This window comes from Zalophus californianus, chromosome 8 (assembly GCF_009762305.2).
Source record: "Zalophus californianus isolate mZalCal1 chromosome 8, mZalCal1.pri.v2, whole genome shotgun sequence".
NCBI classification, from domain to species: domain Eukaryota; kingdom Metazoa; phylum Chordata; class Mammalia; order Carnivora; family Otariidae; genus Zalophus; species Zalophus californianus.
Window position 1 is genome coordinate 59,140,715 of NC_045602.1, and position 21,281 is coordinate 59,161,995.

General features: G+C 34.5%; 1 protein-coding gene across 12 annotated transcripts in view; it reads right to left on the reverse strand.

The window, feature by feature from the left end:
• Positions 1–21,281, reverse strand: part of EHBP1 (EH domain binding protein 1) — a 366,839-nt gene that overhangs the window by 37,517 nt on the left and 308,041 nt on the right. For 9 of the 12 annotated variants that reach the window (XM_027623542.1, XM_027623541.1, XM_027623544.1 and 6 more), the window contains 5 exons: positions 13,802–13,909; positions 10,189–10,313; positions 7,667–7,805; positions 7,386–7,492; positions 4,613–4,736 (listed from right to left, as the gene is read on the reverse strand). In XM_027623542.1, the coding sequence (XP_027479343.1) occupies positions 4,613–4,736; positions 7,386–7,492; positions 7,667–7,805; positions 10,189–10,313; positions 13,802–13,909 (603 nt within the window). The remainder of the gene's footprint in view (positions 1–4,612; positions 4,737–7,385; positions 7,493–7,666; positions 7,806–10,188; positions 10,314–13,801; positions 13,910–21,281) is intronic. The other 3 variants (XM_027623548.1, XM_027623551.1, XM_027623550.1) reach the window with 1 other exon arrangement.

Below are 21,281 nucleotides of genomic sequence, written 5' to 3' on the forward strand. Positions count from 1 at the left end.
ATGGAATTTGGGCTCTAGAGCCATCAGACTGGGTTTGACTCCTGACTTCACCACTTAAGAACTGTATGAACTGGGCAAGTTCTTTCTCTGGGCCTCAGTTTCCTCACTGAAAAATGTAATTATTAATAGTCTTGGCTATTAATGGAACCTATCTCATAGGGCCATTGTGAAAAACAAGGAAGTGATGCACAGAAAGCATTTTCCATACAGCCAGACATAGTAAGCATGCAATAAATACTGTAATCTTTAGGTAAAGATAATGGATAATTCAGGAGATTCAAAGGGGAAAGTTCCCAGTAACAAGTTAAAAATTTTATATTTATTTTTCTGTGGGCCCAATTTCCTGCTTTAAAGCAGCTTTAATGCTACATTTGGTTCCTCAAGGGATGAGGTAAAGAAACATTCTAAGGAATCTATAGAAAAGTTATTTAAGTCTTTAATTATTATTCTCCCTACGTATATTTAAAATTTTTAGGTGGTTAATGGATAGTCTACAAAAAGTGCCATACTTTCATACAAAATGTTCACTTGGAACACACACGTTTCTAACTAATAAGCCTTACTGTTCCCAAAGAAATAAATCATTTTAAACGTTAAGTGCTAGAAATTTAAAAATTCTTCCTCAGAAATTATAGAAAATTGCAGAAATTATAAAAAAAATAAAGAGAGCTGATGGAAAAAAGTTCTCTAGTATTTGCATAACGATTTTACAAGGTAGGATGGCAGAAAACACACATACACACGTGTTATTTAGTATTAGACTAGTTTAGGTTTACTCAATTTCAGAAAGAACACCACAGCTGTTCTGTCTCTGCCAGTGATACCCTTCCCCCAAATGGAGTTTGGGATCTCAAGCCCTTCTCACCCCTGGCATTTCATCATCTTGCTGCAGGATCCACTAAGGCTCTCTATAACATTCCTTTGCTACTTTCATGTTAGAGCCTTCTCTTGACACGCCAGGAAAAATGCCCAGTGGTCTAGGCCACCATCCAGGCTCCACCTTCCTCCCCATCAAGGCGAAAGAGTTTCAGTGCTAAAGGGGTTGATACTTAAAACCCAGAGATGCTCAAGCTGTAGCAACTGAGGACTGAGGCCTAGGACAACTATTAGCGTTATTCTAGTGATATTTTAAATTAATCGGTTTTTGTGGGTTTGTCTGGCCTGTGGATGCTAGTAACAGTGCTTCTTTTGGAGGTGCCTGGCTGGCTCTGTTGGCAGAGCATCTGACTCTCAATCTCAGGGTCATGAGTTCAAGCCCCACACTGGGCATGGAGCCTACTTAAAAACAAACAAACAAACAAAAACAGTGCTTCTTCTGGAAAATGTAGTCTCAATTCTGCAAAATCAACTTCTAAATAAACTTTGCAACCCATTTAAAATTGAATATATTTCCTCAAAAAGTTAGAGAGTTAACATATAACCCAGCAATTCCAATCCTAGGTATATACCCCAAAGAACTGAAAATAAGGATTCAAAGAAATGCTTGTATACAATGTTCATAGTAGGCAGAAAGTGGAAATAACCCAAATGTCCACCACTGGATGAATGGATAAACAAAATGTGGTTATATACATACAATGGAATATTATTCAACCCTAAAAAGAAATGAAGTAGTGGCACATGCTACAATATGGATGAGCCTTGAAAACATTACGTAAAGTGAAAGAAGCTAGACAAAAGGACAACTGTTTGATTTCACGTACATGAAATATCTAGAATAAAGCAAATTCCTAGAGACGGAAAGGAGATTAGAGATTTCCAGGGGATTATAAGAGGAGAAAATAGGAAATTATTGCTTAATAAGTATAGACTTCCTGTTTAGGGTGAGGAAAACCTCTGGAAATGGTGGTGATTGTGTAACACTGTGAATGTACTAAATGCTAATGAACTGTATACTTTAAAATGGTTAATTTTGTGATATGTGTTTCAAATCAATAAAGAAATTTGTATATAGTCAGTATCTAGAAGTATATAAAAAATTGAAATAGCAGATAAAGTATGTTTTGTTCAGTAAAGAACATATGGTGGTGGGAAAAGGGGACTGACTCAAGAGCTAGAAAATCCAAAAACTTGAGCTCAAGCCCTAACTCAGCCATTACTATTTAGGCCTTCTTAAATGAGTCACTTCCCTATCCGAGCCTCAGTTTCACCACAGAAGGAATATGGATGCTATCTGCTCTGCATAATTCTGAGCCTGAGATTCAGAAACTGCATAGAAAACTCTAATATATCAGGAAAAAAAGTACTAACTACTATAACAAATGGAAACTTGGAAGTGTTGGAACCCCAAAAAGGAAAAAGATGAATATATGCTTTCTCTTTCTAACACCTTATCTCTTACTTCAGATGCTAACGAGGCTTTAGGCAAATCTTGAGAAACAATTATTTGGTCTGGAGGAGGAGGTTCAATACAGTCCAGGTTAATTGCTGGACCTTACCAAGTTGAGGAACCAAGTCAAATTTAGTCTGAATCTGCAGCAGCCGACCCAGTGTAAAACATATTCTGTCTTATGCAATAAGGAAAATCAAGCCCCAAGGATGTTCTAGAATCAATCTGTAGTCCATAACGGTCTTTCAGAATATAAATGATCTGTAGGTGGAATGGGGCCACTTCAAAGCTTCACCAGTAATATGTGGGATGGGAAGGAGAACTTGAGTCTGTTTTGGTTAGAATCTTCAATAAATCAGGCTCCAAGTATGAAAAAAGGGAAGGAAACCAAATTTCCAGCTTTTTTCCTAGTGGCACAAGGTTCCTTCTATAGTAACATCTAATTTATCCAACACAATGAGGAAAGAGTATTGAAAGAATGTGTTTAAAAGAAATTAGCCTCACACTACATCAAAAACTAATGATGTAATGTATAGTGATTAACATAACATAATAAAATTAAATTAAAAAAAGAAAATAAATTAGCCTCCTCAAAATATTTAAAGGTAATAATTTAAAAATGTGTATAGAAGTTATACTACCGGGTATTTACATTTTTTTATACAGCTAACATAACTAAAATTTTCAAAATCCCTTAGAAAACAAAGGGAAAATACAAATACGAAACAATATACTGGTTTACAGGATACTTGTTGAATCTACACAAATGTGTAAGACTGAGCGTACATATAAGTTGTTAGCGCAACAATAAATATGTTTTAGGTAATCTAGTATAGTGGGAAGGATGCTGTATGAGAGGGTTCTGGTGACTTGAATTCTAGTCCAAGGTCGGCCACTTAATGATCTGTGTGACCTTGAGCTTTTCCTATAACTGTCTCCTCTCTACAATAAGAAGGCAATAGTTCTCAAAAAATAAGTTGGGTTTTTTGTTTTTTTTTTTTAATTTTAAGCAGAATCTTTTCTTTAAATGAACTCTTCCAAGAGACTGCTATTTCAAATAAACTGGGAGCTGCTCTGTTTGAAGTAAGGTAGGAAATCCAGACGCCTGTCTGCTTTCTGCTCTCTTATTGTCCTGGCAGCCCCAAGGTGCCTCTGAAGAAGCTTTAGGGCTCCACAGAACACAGTTTGAAACCCACTGGGCCAGATAAAGCCGAAGGTCTCTTCCTGTTCTAATATGTTCTGATTTCACTAATGTAGGCATTTTCAAACGTCCCATATAAATGCTTATTTTTGGAGGAGTTAATTGTAAATATATTTTCGGCAAATACAGAAGAAGTTCAGGAAAGAATTCTAATCTACTATTACTAATTTACTAACCTACTTTACTATTTTACTAATCGAACTTTCACACAGCCAATACAATTAAAGCAGTTAATTAAAGGAATGAATTTTCCACTCCTACATTTTGACATTTTTTCTTAATATAATTTACTTTTAATTTGGTATGAATAATTTGTATATATTTCTCATTTTTACCCCTTTTGTAGGACCAGCATTTTAAACAAATACATATATTCCCTTAAAATATACTGTTTTTCCTTAAATACACTGTTTTTTTTCTTCCAGTAGCTCACTGTGCACTTAGATCTATACAATCACTATTGGCAATCAGCATTAAATGTCAATCTACCCTCTGGTTAGGAGCTAACTTGCTGTTCTAACTCATTTTTATAAACCTTCCTATATACCTTAATCCTTTCAAATGCAACTGTGACACAAACTATTACAGACTTTTAAAAACCTGTTCTCTTGGGGAAAAAAAAAAAAAAACTGTGGAGCATCAGTAACCAGATAGTATTCTCAAATTTCAGTGATCTAGTCCATGGAGCCGTCCCCTATGCATAGTGCTCTGTTTCATGCAGTACATGGCTTTAGCTGGCCAAATCTTTTTTTTTTCCCAATGAATCAGTAGAACAGTGAAGATCTTACTTTTTTTTTAAGCAGTGGCATATCAATGAGGCACAGATGTGTATTCCAACTCTGCATGGATGAGCACACTGTTCAATAGTGCTGGCTCACACGGTATCAGGGCGAGTTATCACTTCCCATGAAGGCACTCTTATCACCAGGGCCCAGAGAGGTGGCTGCAAATCGCAGCCTTTTTATTTTCAAGGCAGTTCTGCTGAACATTCAGGCTTCAAAGATTCACACTTCCAAAACTCTATAAGAGTTTGTGAACGCTCAATTTGCCAAAACTGTTTACAGTGTAATTGGGCACCGTACCTGTGTCCATGAGATAGCGAAGGCGCTTCTCCACCAGCGCGGCACGGGTGTCAATTTGCTTTTGCTCATTCTCTAGTGCTGCCAATTCTCCTACAACATACTGACTGGTGTCTTTGAACCCTTTCTGTTAACGAGAACAAACAGGAAGGAAAAAAAAATCACTTGTAAGTTGCATTTTTCCTTTCTACAAACACTTAGTAAAGCACTTACCTAGAGAACCAAATACACTGTTAGTATCACCCTTAGTATGAAAAAGCAACTCCCTGTGATTCAAAAAATTTTCTTATATGTTATGTATAACAAAACTTTTATAAATAGAGAAAATCTCAGCTGTTTCATATTATAATTCAACAACCAGATTTGCCATATTTAAAAAGTTAGCACTGAGAAAAAAAATTCCCCCTAGAGTAAAGTCAGAGTTATTTAAGCATGGACAAGGAGGGAAGATAATTTTCCCCTTGGTGACTGTCAAAACAAATACCAATGACACCTTTCATTCAAATGTGCCATATAAAAAAAATGGAGCTTTACTAAGGAAATGATTCTTAAAGTATCTATTCTGAAAAAAAAAAACCACCCAGATTTGTTCCTACAAAAATACAAAATTAAAGAGACACATTTCTTGATTTTATAGTAAATATACTATTTAAAATACTTTTTAAAAACGATAAAAGAGAAGTTTCGAATATCTCGTTTTCCCTCCAGCTGGCTCCTGTACTTGAACATGTCATTCTGTTGATGTATCACTAATTATTGTAGCTGCGAATTCTAACTTGACAGGTGGTTTCAAACCTTGCTACATAAGCTCTAATGCAACTAGTAGACTGATTTGGTAATTCTTCCATCTAACCAAATTTGGATTTCAATTTGAAATTTTACTTTTACAGTCATCCGTGTTTAAAAAATTATCCTTAAAAGTTTTATTTGAAGGTAGCAGTTCTCTTATAATGTACCAATATAGTCTTAATTTTTACTTTCATATTACACATTTAAATCATTAGGGGGTAGGGTTATTATTTATGGAATAGTAACAAATGGATTAATTATAGCTCCCTTTGGAATACCAGTTTACCTTGTGACATTTCTAGAACTAAGTTTCCTAAGTAGCTGAGGAATACTGAAGAAATGCTTGAGTGATTACTTTCACCACCACCACTACTAACATCAGCACTTATAATATTATGTATTCAGAGAAACAAACGTGAACAATCTCTTCTATCAAATCCCTTCCCTACCTAGAAGCATATTAATCTCTAAGAAGCCATTAGGAATTACGTCTCCTTAAACAAGAAACAAAATTAAGAATTATGAGCATATTTTGGAATTCTCATGATCAATAAATATATCTAACCATATGTGTAATTTATATATCTTTGGAACTAGTAAATTCACACGTGAACTCAATTTATACCAGCTTACTGTTAAATTGATTATGGTAGTTGACAAACTTAAAGGTGAAATATATTTTACAAAATCATAAAACTGAGAGTTGCTCAGGGTAGCATATCAAATAAGTTACTGTATTTTTTAAAGATTCATAAAAATGGATATTCTCCCATCTCAATATGAAAAATAACAAAAAAATTATAACAATATATGCCAATGGTAATTTTAAAATCTGGAATAACCTGGTGAATGCTTTTTGTATCTATCTGCCATACAGCAGAGCATTTTCAAAAAGGACCTTTTTCATTCCCATCCAAAGGGACAAAACATAGTAGTCTGCAAAGACAACATGAGTAAGAAAGATCTAAGAAAGCAAAAATGATAAGCAACACATAAAGTTCATTGTTTCTACTGACTGGCTCAATTAAAAATAGTAAAAAAGTTTATCAGCAGATTTCTTTAGTGTGAGTATATAGTATACTCAAGTATTCTGCAACTTACAAATTATACCAAACGTTCCATCATGATAGGTCAGTGAGCTATTCTATATACTAAAATCTGTCTTAGTACAACTTAAAAGTGAGAAGTTTTTAGGACCCTCATTTGTTATTTGTAATTCTGAGTGCACTTACAAGGATTTAAAAACCCAACAAAGACTATTTTAACAGTCAAAACAAAGAAAATATTTTACACAAACTATAGATACTAAAAAAGTAGCACCACTACAGAGAGCTATGCTTCCAGACAAAAATTCAAGTTAAAACTTGCTCTTCCTGCTTCTGTCCCGCAGCTGTCCATCAAAAGCAGCTTTCTCCCTGCGGTCTATCAAATATTTCCCTCACAAATCAATTTTACACATGATCAGCCCATACCCCTACTGAGCTGAACCTCCCCGTTAATTAAGTGAAGAAATTACCATATATATTATATTAATGCAAACATCATTCAGCTAGTAATTCACGGCTGATCTGGATAATGGAAAGGTTGAACACCCATTAACCCAAGCCAACAAAATGGGTTGGCTGAGAAATTCTAGCAGGTCTCATGTGACTTTTCCCTCTAACTGCAGCTCTGCGGTATCTGCTATTGTAATAATTAAAATCCTCCCGGTAGATCAATACTGGAATCTCTTTATGGGAAGTGCCCTGATGGAAATGTCTCAAGGAAGCTGGGGCTGTGGAACTCTGAAAAATTCATTTTTTTTATCTGACAATTATCACCACACTGCAGACTAATTCAACAGTGCACCCCTCTCACTCTGCTTTGAATGCACTGGAGATTGACATCTTAAAAAACCTAACATCTCATTTTAACAAATAAAGGCACTATTTCCACATACAGTTTGGAATTATCAGCAATCATGAAACCACACAAAAAATTAATATACATTAAGCACTTCATCTTCTGATGGCTTCCTCTGAGTTTCAGTTATCGCTGCCTTCTCCTCATTTCCTTTCTTTGTATCTTCCTGTATTGATCTCTGCCTTTTCATCTCTTAAAAAAAAGGGGGGGGGGAAGACATGTAAAATTATTATAAAGCTTGATATTTGTGTATTGAAATGTGGACTTACATTATCAGCTTTTATATATATAAATATATATATTTATATATAAAGCTAAATACTATTAAATCATAAGATGGGAAAACATTTCTAAAAGTGTTCCTACCTGGTCTATTCTCAACATATTGACTGAAAGACTGAAGTTGAGTTTTTCTGACTGTAGAATCCTTGCTGAACACAACAGGATTTCTAAATCGTTCTGCTGCTTTTTGTAATCGCTCAGTCCGGAGATCTTCTGTGCCATTCTAAAAGTAAAACATAGTAAGACAGTCTTGATTGTATAAACATGAAATTACATATAAGTAAAACAACTTCTACTGATTTAAGATAATGCCAAGTCAGAAACTTTTTGAAAGAAAAAGGATTTTAAAGAGCTCTAAATAGTTCAACTACAAGTTCTGTTTCCTGTAACCAAAACTTCGGGAGACATGGTTTAGATGGAGGATCACTCTTGATAACTTTGATTCATTAGACACTGCAAACCCGTGTCTTCTCCCAATGATATCTATCATTTAAAAGCCATGTTGTTTCTTTCTATTCCCCCACTATTCTGCCCCCTCAGTTTGTACAGTCCCACAGACTTGTATGACAAGAAGAACTAGTTTCTAATTTTATGCCCATTGAGATAAACCACTAATGCCGGATGAAGGCTAAAAGGTAGGATTATAATACTACCCCACTGAACTGCATTTCATCAGCTATAACTTTCCAAAGCCAGATTTGTAAGTAAGCCCTTTACAGCTAAGGAAACTACAATTATCTTTTCCAGAGCTTCCTATGTTAATACTGGTAACAAATTCAAATGGTTCTATCAACAAGAAATATCCCAGAAGACTGAACTACTGTGGTGTGTGGAAGCTGCAGATACCGAGGTGCTGTGTACCAAACAAATATTTCATTTTATACCTAATCTTTTATTATTTTTATTAAGTGTTTTGAAAGTAAATAGGGAAAGGCTAAGATGCATGACTAATAGCTAAGCCTGCTGAATGCTGAAACTGGTTATCAAAAGCTACCAAGACTTTGCCCTTCCTCTGCATTGAGACAATCAGTAATGAGGGAGTCCTCCAATGGCCTATTCTCTAGCCTCAAGGAGGCCCGGGATACAGAATCCTCAAGGGAAGGTAACAGTTTATCCTTTTCCACAAACACAGAATGCCTCATTTATAAACGTGTAAACTGCATTTTATTGAAAAAAAAATAAAACCCCAAATCAATGCTGAAAGCTTCAAGAGAACAGATGGACTCTATATGTTCTTTATAAGCACCATTTAAAAAATCTTAACCAAAAAGATTCACACAAGGACAAGCTGTTTAAAGCACACCTTTTGATGAAATAACTTTAAAAATCACAACATAAGAACTTTTCTTAGAAAGCAAAACCAATTTCATCTATTTAGACAATTAAACCTTAAGAATAAAAATACCTCTGTTTTATTTTTGAACTTATATAATATCTTTTATCATTGGGATCATGCTTATAGTATGCTAGCTACGCAGCTAGGACAGAAACAATTTCGTCTTTTATTTATTTGCTTGTTTGTTTAAGAAAAGTGTGTATTCTTACTGTTATCATTATAATGATTGCCCGATAGTTTAAAACTCAAGTCTTTACCAAAATAAACAAACAGCGCTAAATTTTTTGAGGCCTGGCAACATGCTAAAATATCAGTGCGATTAGCCAGCAAATCCCATCTTAAGAAACGTTTTTATGACTAGGGACTTCTGTCACTTTACAAATGTATTCCTCTAAACCCACTAATTCAGTTAGCCTTTTCAATCCATTGTATTATTCTTAGGCCAGCGTCATTCTGCCTTAAATCCACCGCAGAAAGCTAAATTGAACGCAAAAAATCAGACCTGATCCAGGCTTCCTTTTGTTCAAAGATAGAGACCAGAAGTCCTCTGGTGATGCCACACACTTTCATCACCAATTTATAGAAACCAATAGTATAAGGGAAAAGCAATGAAAGTCATTGTTTTGGGACTTCAAAGCATCTCTGTTGTCAGAGAAGGAGATCCTTTCAGTCAGCAGGGCAGTCCCCATCATCCGCAGGTGGGTGAAAAGTTATACAGGACTACCAGTGCCCTAAAACTACAGAAATATTAATGATGCCATGTGAGAAAAGGGGGATGGATGGCTTCATGGGGATAATATAAATAGTGTAATCAAAATAATCTCATGTGGCATTTTGGCTAAAATCTTACCCAAGTTAAGATTCATACTGGCACAAAACACGCAAGGAGCTCTATATACAATCACATACCATCTTCGGGTATTAACATTAATTCTAGTTCATCTAAACAGGTCAAAGGTTGAGGATGATAGGAAAAAATGCTGGAATTCTCTTAACAATATTCTTCCTAGTAAAATATGAATACATATAGAAGTCAAGAATAGTTTCTACTTTCACCAACACATCAATTTAAAGTAGTAGTTTCTCTGGAAAATAGTGTATGAATACTGATTACCATATTGCTACTTAATTGATTAGCTATTCAATAAAAAATTTTATAGCTTAATCTTAATGTGAAGAATCTGTAAAATTGATTTTAGGATTATAAAGTGCCAGTGGAAGCTAGAATACACAGATACGGAGTCAAATATTTTAAACAAGTAAGGTTTACCTTAATGTCTTGCTCTGAGCTCTCAGTTATAGCTTTCTGTGCGGCACTGGAGAGTGAATTTGCCACCTGTGGCTGAGCTTCTAGGAGCTTCTTTAGCTTCAAGTCCACCAACTTAGTGTTTTGTTCTGTTAAACACACAAACACTATGAATGACTGAGATGCATTAAGATGTGCAGGCTATCAATTTAGGGGACATCATAAAAATATTACTATTATTTTAAAGAAAGACATTAGGCTTGTGAAATAACATATCAGACCTGACAAATGCAGAACTCTTCAAATATATACAAACTGTAATACATACTATATAACTATATTATAACTGAGTAGTCTTTAGGTATGTTAACTATATTCCCCTTTTTTTTTAAAGAACACTTTTTAAAAAAATTTTATTTATTTTTTATTTTTTAGAGAGAAAGAGAGAACAAGCACACGTGCGCACATGCTGGGAAGGAGGGGCAGAGAGAGAGAGGGAAAGAATCTCAAGCAGACTCCCTGCTGAGCACAGAGCCTGATGAGGGGCTCCATCTCACAACCTTGAGATCATGACCTGAGCTGAAATCAAGAGTCAGACGCTTAACCGACTGAGCCACCCAGGCGCCCCTATATATTTTTTAATTGAGATACAGTTGTTATAGATAACATTGTGTAAGTTTAATGTGAACAGTGTGATGACTTGATACATTTATATAATGCAATATAATTACCACCATAGCATTAGTTATCATCTCTATCACATCATATAATTATCATTTCTTTTTCTGTGGTGGGAACAATTAAGATCTAGTCTCTTAGCATATTCTTTGTGTGTGTGTGTATATATATATACACATATATATATACACACACACACATACACATATATATGTATATTTTCCCCCAAATCAGTCCCCTTAAAGAATATAGTGAATATAACTTAAGTCCATTCAGTTACACTATATAGTTAGTAGTGGCTATGCTTACCTGAAAACCTAAGCCTGTATTAGATGTACACATTTATATAAGTAACTGCATAGGTTATACATAATAAAACAAGCTATCTACAAAGTAGATATTTAAAAGAGGCAATACATTTTACTCTTAAGTTATATTATTTGTTTCAATTCTTCTAGTATATTAAATTTATACACATAATACCATATTAAAACAAGTCCTTAACATGATCTCAGTCATGTATACATTGCTAGAATCCCATGTTTAAGCATGTACATATATGCCCAGCATTGAAACAGTGCATAAGTTTAAAAAATACCTTAGAATTAGAAGGCAGAAATACAGTAATCACATTTTGGAATGTATTAAATATGGACAGACATTAAAAATAAATAAAATACAGCTATAATTTTTAAATTAAATAATTTTAAATTATTTTTAGCAGGTACATTCATCTTTAATACTAAAATAATTCAGAAAACAATTCCATTTAAACAAATTCACTCAAAGCAACTCTTTAATAAAATGGTTGCAAAGGACATGCCAACCATTTGGTGAATGATATTTTTCATAAAGATTAATAAGTTTTCTAATTATAAGACTCTTAATAAATGCTATTATCATTACTTTCATGCAAATTGGTCAGTTTATATTGTCAGGCTTCTCTTTTAAACAATATCTGATGAACTATGGTCAAACCAAGATAAAGATTAAACAATTTATTATTAAAACATTATGACTTTTTTATACATATTAAAAAAAGAATTTGGGGGAAAATAAAGAAAGGCTAAAAATCATAACACATGCTACGTGCTTCCAGATTCCAGTTTGTATTCCTATTTCTTATTGCTATGAAATAAACTATAGTCTGGATTGCAAAGTCTGTCCTATGCATATGCTGAGACTTATTGGCATGCTTGAGAGTTGTAAACAATATATTAGTTAACTCCAAAAATAGGAAGACTGAGATGTGTTTTCTTGTTTGGCATACATGAAGTAGGAGAGTTTTTAAAAAGGACAAGAGTCAAGCCTGTTAGCCCTAACATATTTTTTTTTTTAATGTGAATGGAAGTATTGGGAGTGTCTCTTCCATTTTTTAAAAAGTTTGTTTTATTTATTTATTGTTAAGTCATCTTTACAACCAACGTGGGGCTCAAACTCATGACCCAGAGATTAAGAGTCCCATGCTTTACCAACTGAGCCAGCCAGATGCCCCTAGCCCTATTATTAACCAACCTTTAAAGTATTCCACTAAGTTGCTACAACTAAAACCAGAAAACTCCCCTCACCTTATCTAAGAAGTGCTAATTTTTTCTGCAAAATCAGAAAATATGTATCACTTACTGACAATGATTTTATACTTCCATAAATTGAATCTTAAGGCCTTAATTCTGTACCTATGGATGCTCTCAGCAGGAAAGGGGTGTTACTGGTTTCTGATAAAACCTTTAGTGGTGGTTGTGGTGAGGGGGTGGATAAGCAACAATAAAAAACTTATTCAAAAAGAAAAAAAATCAAACTTACCAAGTTCTGCTATATTTTAAATAGAAAGAAGCAAAAGGTAGTCCCGATTTTGGGTAAAACATTTAAAAAATTTTCCTCAAATATCAGTATTCTCCTGGATTCGCACAATTACAAATATGCTGACTTCTATTTAGTAAAAGTATAGTTTAATACTAGACCATGAAGGAGCTACTGAGAAAGGGCATGGGTTTTCTTGGGTGCTCCTTATAGTCAGGAAGACACCGGTTGATTGTTTCTTGGAGAAATAACAGCATGATTTCAAACAGAAGAAGAAACAAAGCAGGTTAGCAATGAAGGGGCATGCCAGGGTTGGGAAGAAGAATACCTGTTCTCACTCCCTTTAGCTTTTTACGGGAAAAGATAAATATTAGGGACTTCATATCCTCACCTTTAAGTCTAGAGAGATCACCAAACACTTTTTATTGCTATAAGAATTTAATTCAAAAAGCATTTATGGAACCTCTTAGGTATACAAAGCTTTGGATTGCTATCTGATGCTGACTTCTAAAGGCAATGCATCTAGAACACTCATCTATTAAACTATGAGTATCTTTATATTTTAAACAATAGCTTAGTGATTATTGGTATAATATTTACTGACATAAGATATGAGATTAATTTAATAGCAGTCTATATAAGCAATTTTCAAAGTGTCTTATTGTAATTAGTTATTGAGTAGTGTAAACTAATTTATTAGTATTATTTAAATATTTAAAGTAAGCACAAAATTTGCAAAATAATATTACAACTAAGACTATCAATTCTAAACCAAGTCAGAAAATTTGATCTATGGTGATGTTTACATTTAAAGTATTCCATAGGTACTACATCTATACCTTACAACAACACATCAAAATATTTAGGCTGAGATGCGAAACCAATTTTTGAATGCTTATAAATTGTCTCATATAAAATATAAAAATAAACTTTAATATACAAAGTACAATATATTCCAATTTTATTGCTAATTTTGACATTAAATCTAAAACAATAACATAAAACTGATGGAAAGTGGATTTAGCTAAATGATTTGTGATGTCATAAGCTATAATAAAACTACAAAAAGAATTTATTATCATTATTGATGAGATAATAATAAAAATATAAATGATAAAGATTGCCATGCAGCAGGATGTAAAATATAATTTGAAATTACCGGGAGTATCAAGGTCACTTTCTAAGTTAGTAAGTTCATCTCCACCTCCTACAACAAAGCCTTCAGGAATCTCCTCGTTAGTATCTATCTCAATATTATCATTTTCATCTGTAGGAACATGTAGCAATAATGTTAGTATATTATTTCTATTTTATATCATTTATCCAAAACACTAAAGTAGAAAACCCAGTACTCTAATGACAGCTGTTCAAATATGGTCTGACGCAGATCAGCAAGAAATCAGTTTTAGGTCACTTTTCACTACTGGATTAACATTTATATTTTACATTCACATGTCAAAGATGAATTGTCACATCAAAGCAGATACAAAGGTTTTGACAATTTGCCACACGTGGTCTCTGAGTCACTGAGCTCATCAAGTCCCTATATCTCAAGTTGTAATGTGTAAGTAATCTCCAATAACAGCATACAAAAATAAAGTTGATTTGGTAATAAAGTCATTAAATAATACTTCTAAATTTCATTTTTAGCATTTATTAGATATAAATGTATAAAGAAACAAATCATTCTTCATAAACTTGTAGCTATATTTAAATCATTTGCATGAAGACTTGAATGCTTTTCTACTATTAATGACTATTACCATAAAAGCATTATGGATAAATTAAGAGACAAGATTGAGACTGGAATAGACAGTACTTTATGCAAAAGAAAGTTCAGAAACAATTAGAACAGTACATCTTGGGAGACTGAAACCTGGGAAAAACTGTTACTATTCAAAACTAAATACATGGAAATGAGGAAGTCTTACATTATTTTTTATATACTTAGTAAAATGTTTTAGGTCACAATTAATTAATGGAGTTTTTTTACATTAAAGTTTTCTATTTTATACTTTTTTCCTTTCTAAATCCAAATGATAAAACTGGTTAAGTAGTTTTGAATTTTATGTGTTTGAAAAAGCATACCAATAATTGGATTTGCATGTTAGAGGATTAGCTTTAAATTCTGTTATTGACAGGCAGTGTACCTTTTAGAGAAATACCTGTCTAGCCCTGAAAGTCAAAGAATACCCTTACTATTCCACAACTAATATTTTATTGGACAACTTTTATTAATAATGAGGTATTCTAACATTATTACAATAGAAAAATTCTAAAATTCCATAGTTTTGGCTTAATCCTTCAGTATCTGTCCTTTTCCCTGCATACCTCTGTATTTGATTTGGGGCCTCCCCAAGTAAATACTTACTGTGATCATTAATATTAATAATAAAAGTTCACATTTATTGAAGATGTTCCATGTACTATGTAAGCCATTTAGAAGAACACCACAAAGAAAAAAAAACATTGAGAAATGACCCTGGGAAAAAACGTATCTAAATGCCTTCAAAATGCTAAGGCGTTATACTTGGCTACATTATTTAAGTACAATCAGTTGAGAGATATTTTCTTTCTTTTTTTTTTTTTTTTAAAGATTTCATGTATTTATTTGAGAGAGAGGGAGAGCACAAGCAGGGAGAGCGGCAGGTGGAGGGAGAGGGAGAAGCAGACTCCCTGCTAAGCAAGGAGCCAGACATGGGGCTTGATCCCAGGACCCTGGGGACCCATGACCTGAGCCAAAAGCAGACACTTAACTGACTGAGTCACCCAGGCACCCCTGAGAGATATTTCCTAATCAGCTGTGTTTAGCACAACTAATTTCATAAATGTTAGCATCTTCATTATCCTCAAAAATTCTCTAAATAATTTTACAGTAAACATAAATGAATGAATAAGGATTTCCTGAGTGCTAAATAAGTGTTTAGAACACTTCCTTGTATTACTCTGACAGAGATAGTTTACTATCAGTTTTTAGAGTGCAGTACTTTGTTGCTGTCAACCAGCCTCTATTGATTATGACTGACCATAATTAACATACAGTGAAAGCATAAAATTCAACATTCATTCTGCACACTGTATCTACAATTTACAAAACATTGCTAGATGTTGAGATACCAAATCGTGTAAGACACTTATTCCACCTTAAAAATATATATTCAAGTGACTACAAAACCAGGTAGGACAAGTAAGTGTTTGGGGGTAAAAGGGAGTTACAGAGCAGATGCAAAAGAGGAAAAGATTACTCTTTGCCAACAGTACCAGGAATTGTTCTTTGGAAGCATTAACCTTCAAAACATACTTAAAGGGAAATAATGGGAGGTAAGTCTTGAAAGGCAAAACTGCAGAGAGCCCTGAAGGGCAGAATGGGAAGTTTAAATTCTACTTAATAGGAATGGAGAGATACTGGTGCTCTAACATGATCAGCACTGTGTTCTTTAAGAGTAGTCTATATAAGCAACTTTCTATCTAAGTGTCTTATTGTAATGAGTTGTGAAATATGTATAAAATAATTAGTAGTAATATATGCACTGAAGTTTATGACTTTTATAAATTACAGTGGCTTCAATATTATCCCTAAAATATCACTCTTGCTTACACTCTGATATGCCTTCTTATGTGAAAGAAAAAGTGGTCTAGGGGTTGCCCACAGGAGTGTACTATGCATGTGACATCATCCTTCATGTGAGTGAGACTGCTGACCTAGATGTCAGACTGGAGAACTGAAAGGTTGGAGGCAGGAGATCAAGGTTGGAGACTGTGATAACCTCCAGGCAAGCAGTACAGAGAGCCTAACCTAGTATATATAAGAATTGGGAGTGGGTATGATGTAATTTGAAAACCTATTGGGTAGATAGTGGGTGGTTGGGGAGGGATAGTGAGGAGGAGAAGTGTGAAGCAGACGTCAAAATTGACCCTCCTGTCTGAGTGACTAGAAGGATGGCATGGCTATGAAAAGAAACAGCTAAGTCTGGAAATGTGGTCAGATATGGGTACTTTCAGGTTCTGGGGATATGTAGAAATTTGTACTTCCTTTCATTATTCACATATACAGTGCTGGGTTCCTGTGTGATGTTAAATGGGTGCCATTCATTTTATTTCCAGTGAAATGAACTCTGTTTACCACTCACCAGCAATGCTGAGTGGGTTAATCCAGTGTTTATATATGTACTGCTAACTCTAGATAAAAGGATTACTATTGGGGAGGGCAAGAGTAAAAATTGACCTCCTACACAGCTCAAATCTTCTTAAGAATGGACTTCTACTTTCTTTCCATTCAGTGACTTCAGTTTTTAGGAAAAACTCTTGAATTCTTTTCAACATTAATGTTACACATTTCTTAACACCTGTGGAAATGGTCTAAATGCATCCTAGCAGAACTAAAGTGCATGTGTGTCTGTGTGAGATATCACATATTATGTTTATGACATCTATCTCTTTATCTAATCTATCTTTATGGCTAACAACTGAAAACTCAGTAGGTGAGCATGGCAGAAACTAGAGACCCAACAGAAGTTGGTTTACAAATATGGCACATATAATGTATGCAAGAAAAGGTAAAAGGAGATTGGATATGCATTGGAATGAGATAGCGCATTCCAGCTGACACTGAGCAGCACTATAAGCAAAATGGGAATCCCAGTGGTATGATTAATAGCATAGCAATAAGGTGAGTCTTACAACACTTACCATTTATAAATAAGTTGAATGAAAAAAAGGGTATCTGGTGACAGTAAAAAAAGCACTTTTACAAAAAGAAACTGAAGTGATCATGAAAATATATTCAGAAAAAAATTCAGAAAATATATTCAGAAAAAATTTTCTCACTTGTATTATGATTTTTTAATTCTCATTGAAGGTCCCTATAAAATTAATGACTTTTAAAGTTATACTATAGAAATCAAACATAAGACAGAAAACACAATAAAAATATAATTATTAACAGAAGCTGAAAATAAAAATTACTGAAGGCCTGTAAGATCTCATTTTGGTTTAACAAATTTAGATAAGTCTATTTGCCATAACTGAAATAAAGACAACACAGGAACACAAACATTCTCATGGATGAAATTAAAAAAACATTTCCTTTATACACTTGAAATGTAAAAACAAAGAACACTACTACTTTATCTAAGTCACAGAGTGGCAACAATGTCCAGTGGGATGTTAAACAACCCTAACCTAACTCAAACCAAAGTGATAAGCTACAGAATAAATATATATAATACAAAACATACATATCATATTTAATATACCATATAATATATAGTAAATATATGATATAATGTTAAAACAGGATAGATACCTCTTTCCAAGTACCATGGACCATTAACAAAAGTTTACCATTTATTTGGTCAAAATAAAAGCTTATTAATTCCCAAAGCAGAAATTCAGGCCATATTCTCAGACCACAACATCACATAACTAACAATGAAAATACTAAACCTTGTCCCCAAACACTTGTACCTTGACCAGTAAAGATCAATACAATAAAATGAACCCACTAGTCTGCTACACAGAACCAGGATTTTCTTTTCTTTTAAGATTTTATTTATTTATTTGAAAGACAGAGAGCATGAGCAGGGGGAGAGGCAGAGGGAGAGGAGAAGCAGGCTCCCCATTAAGCCAGGAGCCCGATGTGGGGCTTGATTCCAGGACCCCAAGATCATGACCCGAGCAAAGTCAGAAGCTTAACCAACTGAGCCACCCAGGGGCCCCAACATAGAACCAGGATTTTAAAATGAAGTTATTATAGGTCTATAACTACCGAATGATGCAGAAATTGAAAAACATGATATACACTACAATATCACCTGATAATCTCGTAAGTCCTAAAATTATGTCAAAAGGAGGACAAGTAAAAGCTAGCCTATAGCTCCTTGGACAGATATGATTCTGTTATTTCACAAGAATTAGGCAATTTCTGGTTGCAATAGGATGCAAGTGGTTTGCTTGACCATGGCTATACACAGGACCTAAAATTCCTTGTGTATATTTTCTATGGACACCATGAAGCTGAACACACCTCACCTCAAATTTACTAAGTTTCCTTTCCTCACTGAGACAGGTTGCTGCTTGAGAACAGAAAAAAGCAAGCTTTTCAAGTAGGTTCAGGCAATGAGTCTGAGTAATGATCATGTTCAACACATTCCCCAGGCTGTGGCTTCCTTGTTATTATTTCAGCTTTTGATACCCCCTCCTTTGTCCCTCTGGAACACTGCTTCCAAAATCTTCCTAACCTCATCCTCCATTTGGCTGGTCTCTATTTATTTCTCTCTCCTCCTTTTACATTATTCCTTATTCAGACCAGATGATTCCCACTAGACAATAGAAGAGTAGATACTAATTTGTTAATTTTTCCCCCTGACTTATCAACCTCATAAGGTCATTTTCCCTTAGGAATTAGACTCTTGTGAACCCAAGTGAATTTCTAATTTGCTATGCAAGGATCAACAAACTAGCATGGGGGAGAATCTAGCCTGCCACAGTTTTGGGGTAAATAACTAGCAGGCCCATTCATCATGTTCAAGACTACTTTCAGGCTACAAGGTCAGTAGTGAGTAGTTTAAACAGAGACCATAGGCCTTCAAAGCCTAAAATATCTACTTCAGCCCTTTTCAGAAGTTTGCTAAATCCTGGACTAGCACAGTGACTATCACGGCTCATTAGATAAATGCATTCGTATAGTGGTTGAATGTCAGGCAAGAATTTTACCCTCTCACTTGTCCTAAAGGTCTCTTCCCCTACTCCCAACCTCAACAGCTTCAGCTTAGACCTTGAGGCCAGAGAAGACCTAGTCTGATCCATATACCTTTACTGAGGTCAGGGAAAAGGGTTCCTCCATTTGTTGTAGGTCAACCTTAGCTCTGATTAAGAGCCTACCATCTGATATGTGGCTGCTTTCAATATTGAAAATATAGTGTGTCCCATTGATGAAATGGACCCTGGTCACATTGATCTTCTTAGGGAACAGAGTCTAGACTCTTCAGGTTTTCATAGGTTATTTACTGAACCCCATCCCATCTTCATTTCACCTGGCTTTCCCTGTTCTAGTCTATACTTCTTTGCCAGCTTGCAAATCCAATCCTCATTTGTTTTTATTTACTTTGTTGACTACTGAATGATGCCAAAATCAGGTCTTCACATTCCCTAGTTACCAAGTAGGGAAGATATCCATTCTTTGGGTTGTCACACTGATGAAGTCCCTCTACCTAGTCTAGTCCTGGCTTAGTCTCAACTGGGGTTGGACTATAGTGGTAAGACCAATTATACAGATGACCCTTCCTACCTATGACTCTTCATAGATGAAGAAAAGCTTGGCTTTGATTACTGGAAAGCAAATATCTGATTGATGGAGGTACAAGGTTTATCCATAAAAATAAAGTAGATAAAAAATATATAAAAATAGATATAAGAAAGAAAAGATGAAGATCAGTGTGCTTGAGTCTTTCAAAGAGTAGGTCAAGTGCCACCTTAGACTAGGAGGAGAAAGAAAAAAATGAGAAGGTATAAAGCAGGAGGCAGTTGGAAGAGCTCATGAAAAGAAGAACAGATCAGGAGGGAGCACATGGACCAGACAGTTGGCAGTGAAAGACCAGTCAGCACCAGGGCTGGAGAAGCCTTAAGAGTGCGCTCCACTCATGGTCTGTGATAAAGCCTTTGTTGTCATCCAGTGACATCTGCCTGAACTCTGAGACTTCATTTTAACATTAACCAAACTATCTAAAAACAGCAATACTAAATAATAATTAATTAAAACTTTTCATTTTTAGCCTTCCCAGAGTTTACAGCTTATTTAAAATAGCATTATTATCTGCTCACCACTGAAAAAAATAATAAAAGAGACACTGGATGCCTCTCTATCCTATTATTACCATGAGTTTATGAGTTTCTCCTATGAGTTTATGATGCCACAGGAAGGGAGCATTAGTAGCTTTAGAACCTTTATATGGAGGGTCAAGAATATGAGTTTTTTTCTATATTCTGAGATATAAGGAGGCAAAGATTTTTATGACTTACTTAGAATACCTGGAATTTTTATGATGCCAAAGAAACATCTTGTTATTAATAGTAAATGAAAGCAAATTATCATAGCATTATATAAATGTAGCTATGAATAGTTACTGATGTTACTATAAAACTAGTAGAGAGTGTAGAAATTGCAATAAAAATTCTGAATGATAAGAGTTGAAAAGTAAGATGAAGGATTAAGAAGATAGACATTCTGAGAAGACCAGAGGGACAGATACACAGCTGTTTAGGAAAGCAGCTTTCAAATTTATGGGATGGAAACTTATATGCTATAGGCATTAACTGGAATTCTCTACAACAGTAAATTTTTAATATAAGGAATCAATTAGAAATAACAGCAGTCAGTTTCAGTTTCCTTTGAAGAAACTTATCATCGACCTAGAAATAGCTTACCTCTGTTTCAGTTCTCTAAGGTCTTAATTCGAGTCCACACTTGCCTACTCTTCAGAGTGATCTTAGCATTCTAAGATTAACTCAGGACAAGTACCTGGCATGTTTTGGTAGATAAATAGGTTATACACCTTTGAAATTAAAAAAACCAAAAAACAAAACAAAACAAAATAACCCACAGGACTCTTGAGTATACTCCTCTTAAACAAAAATGTAAA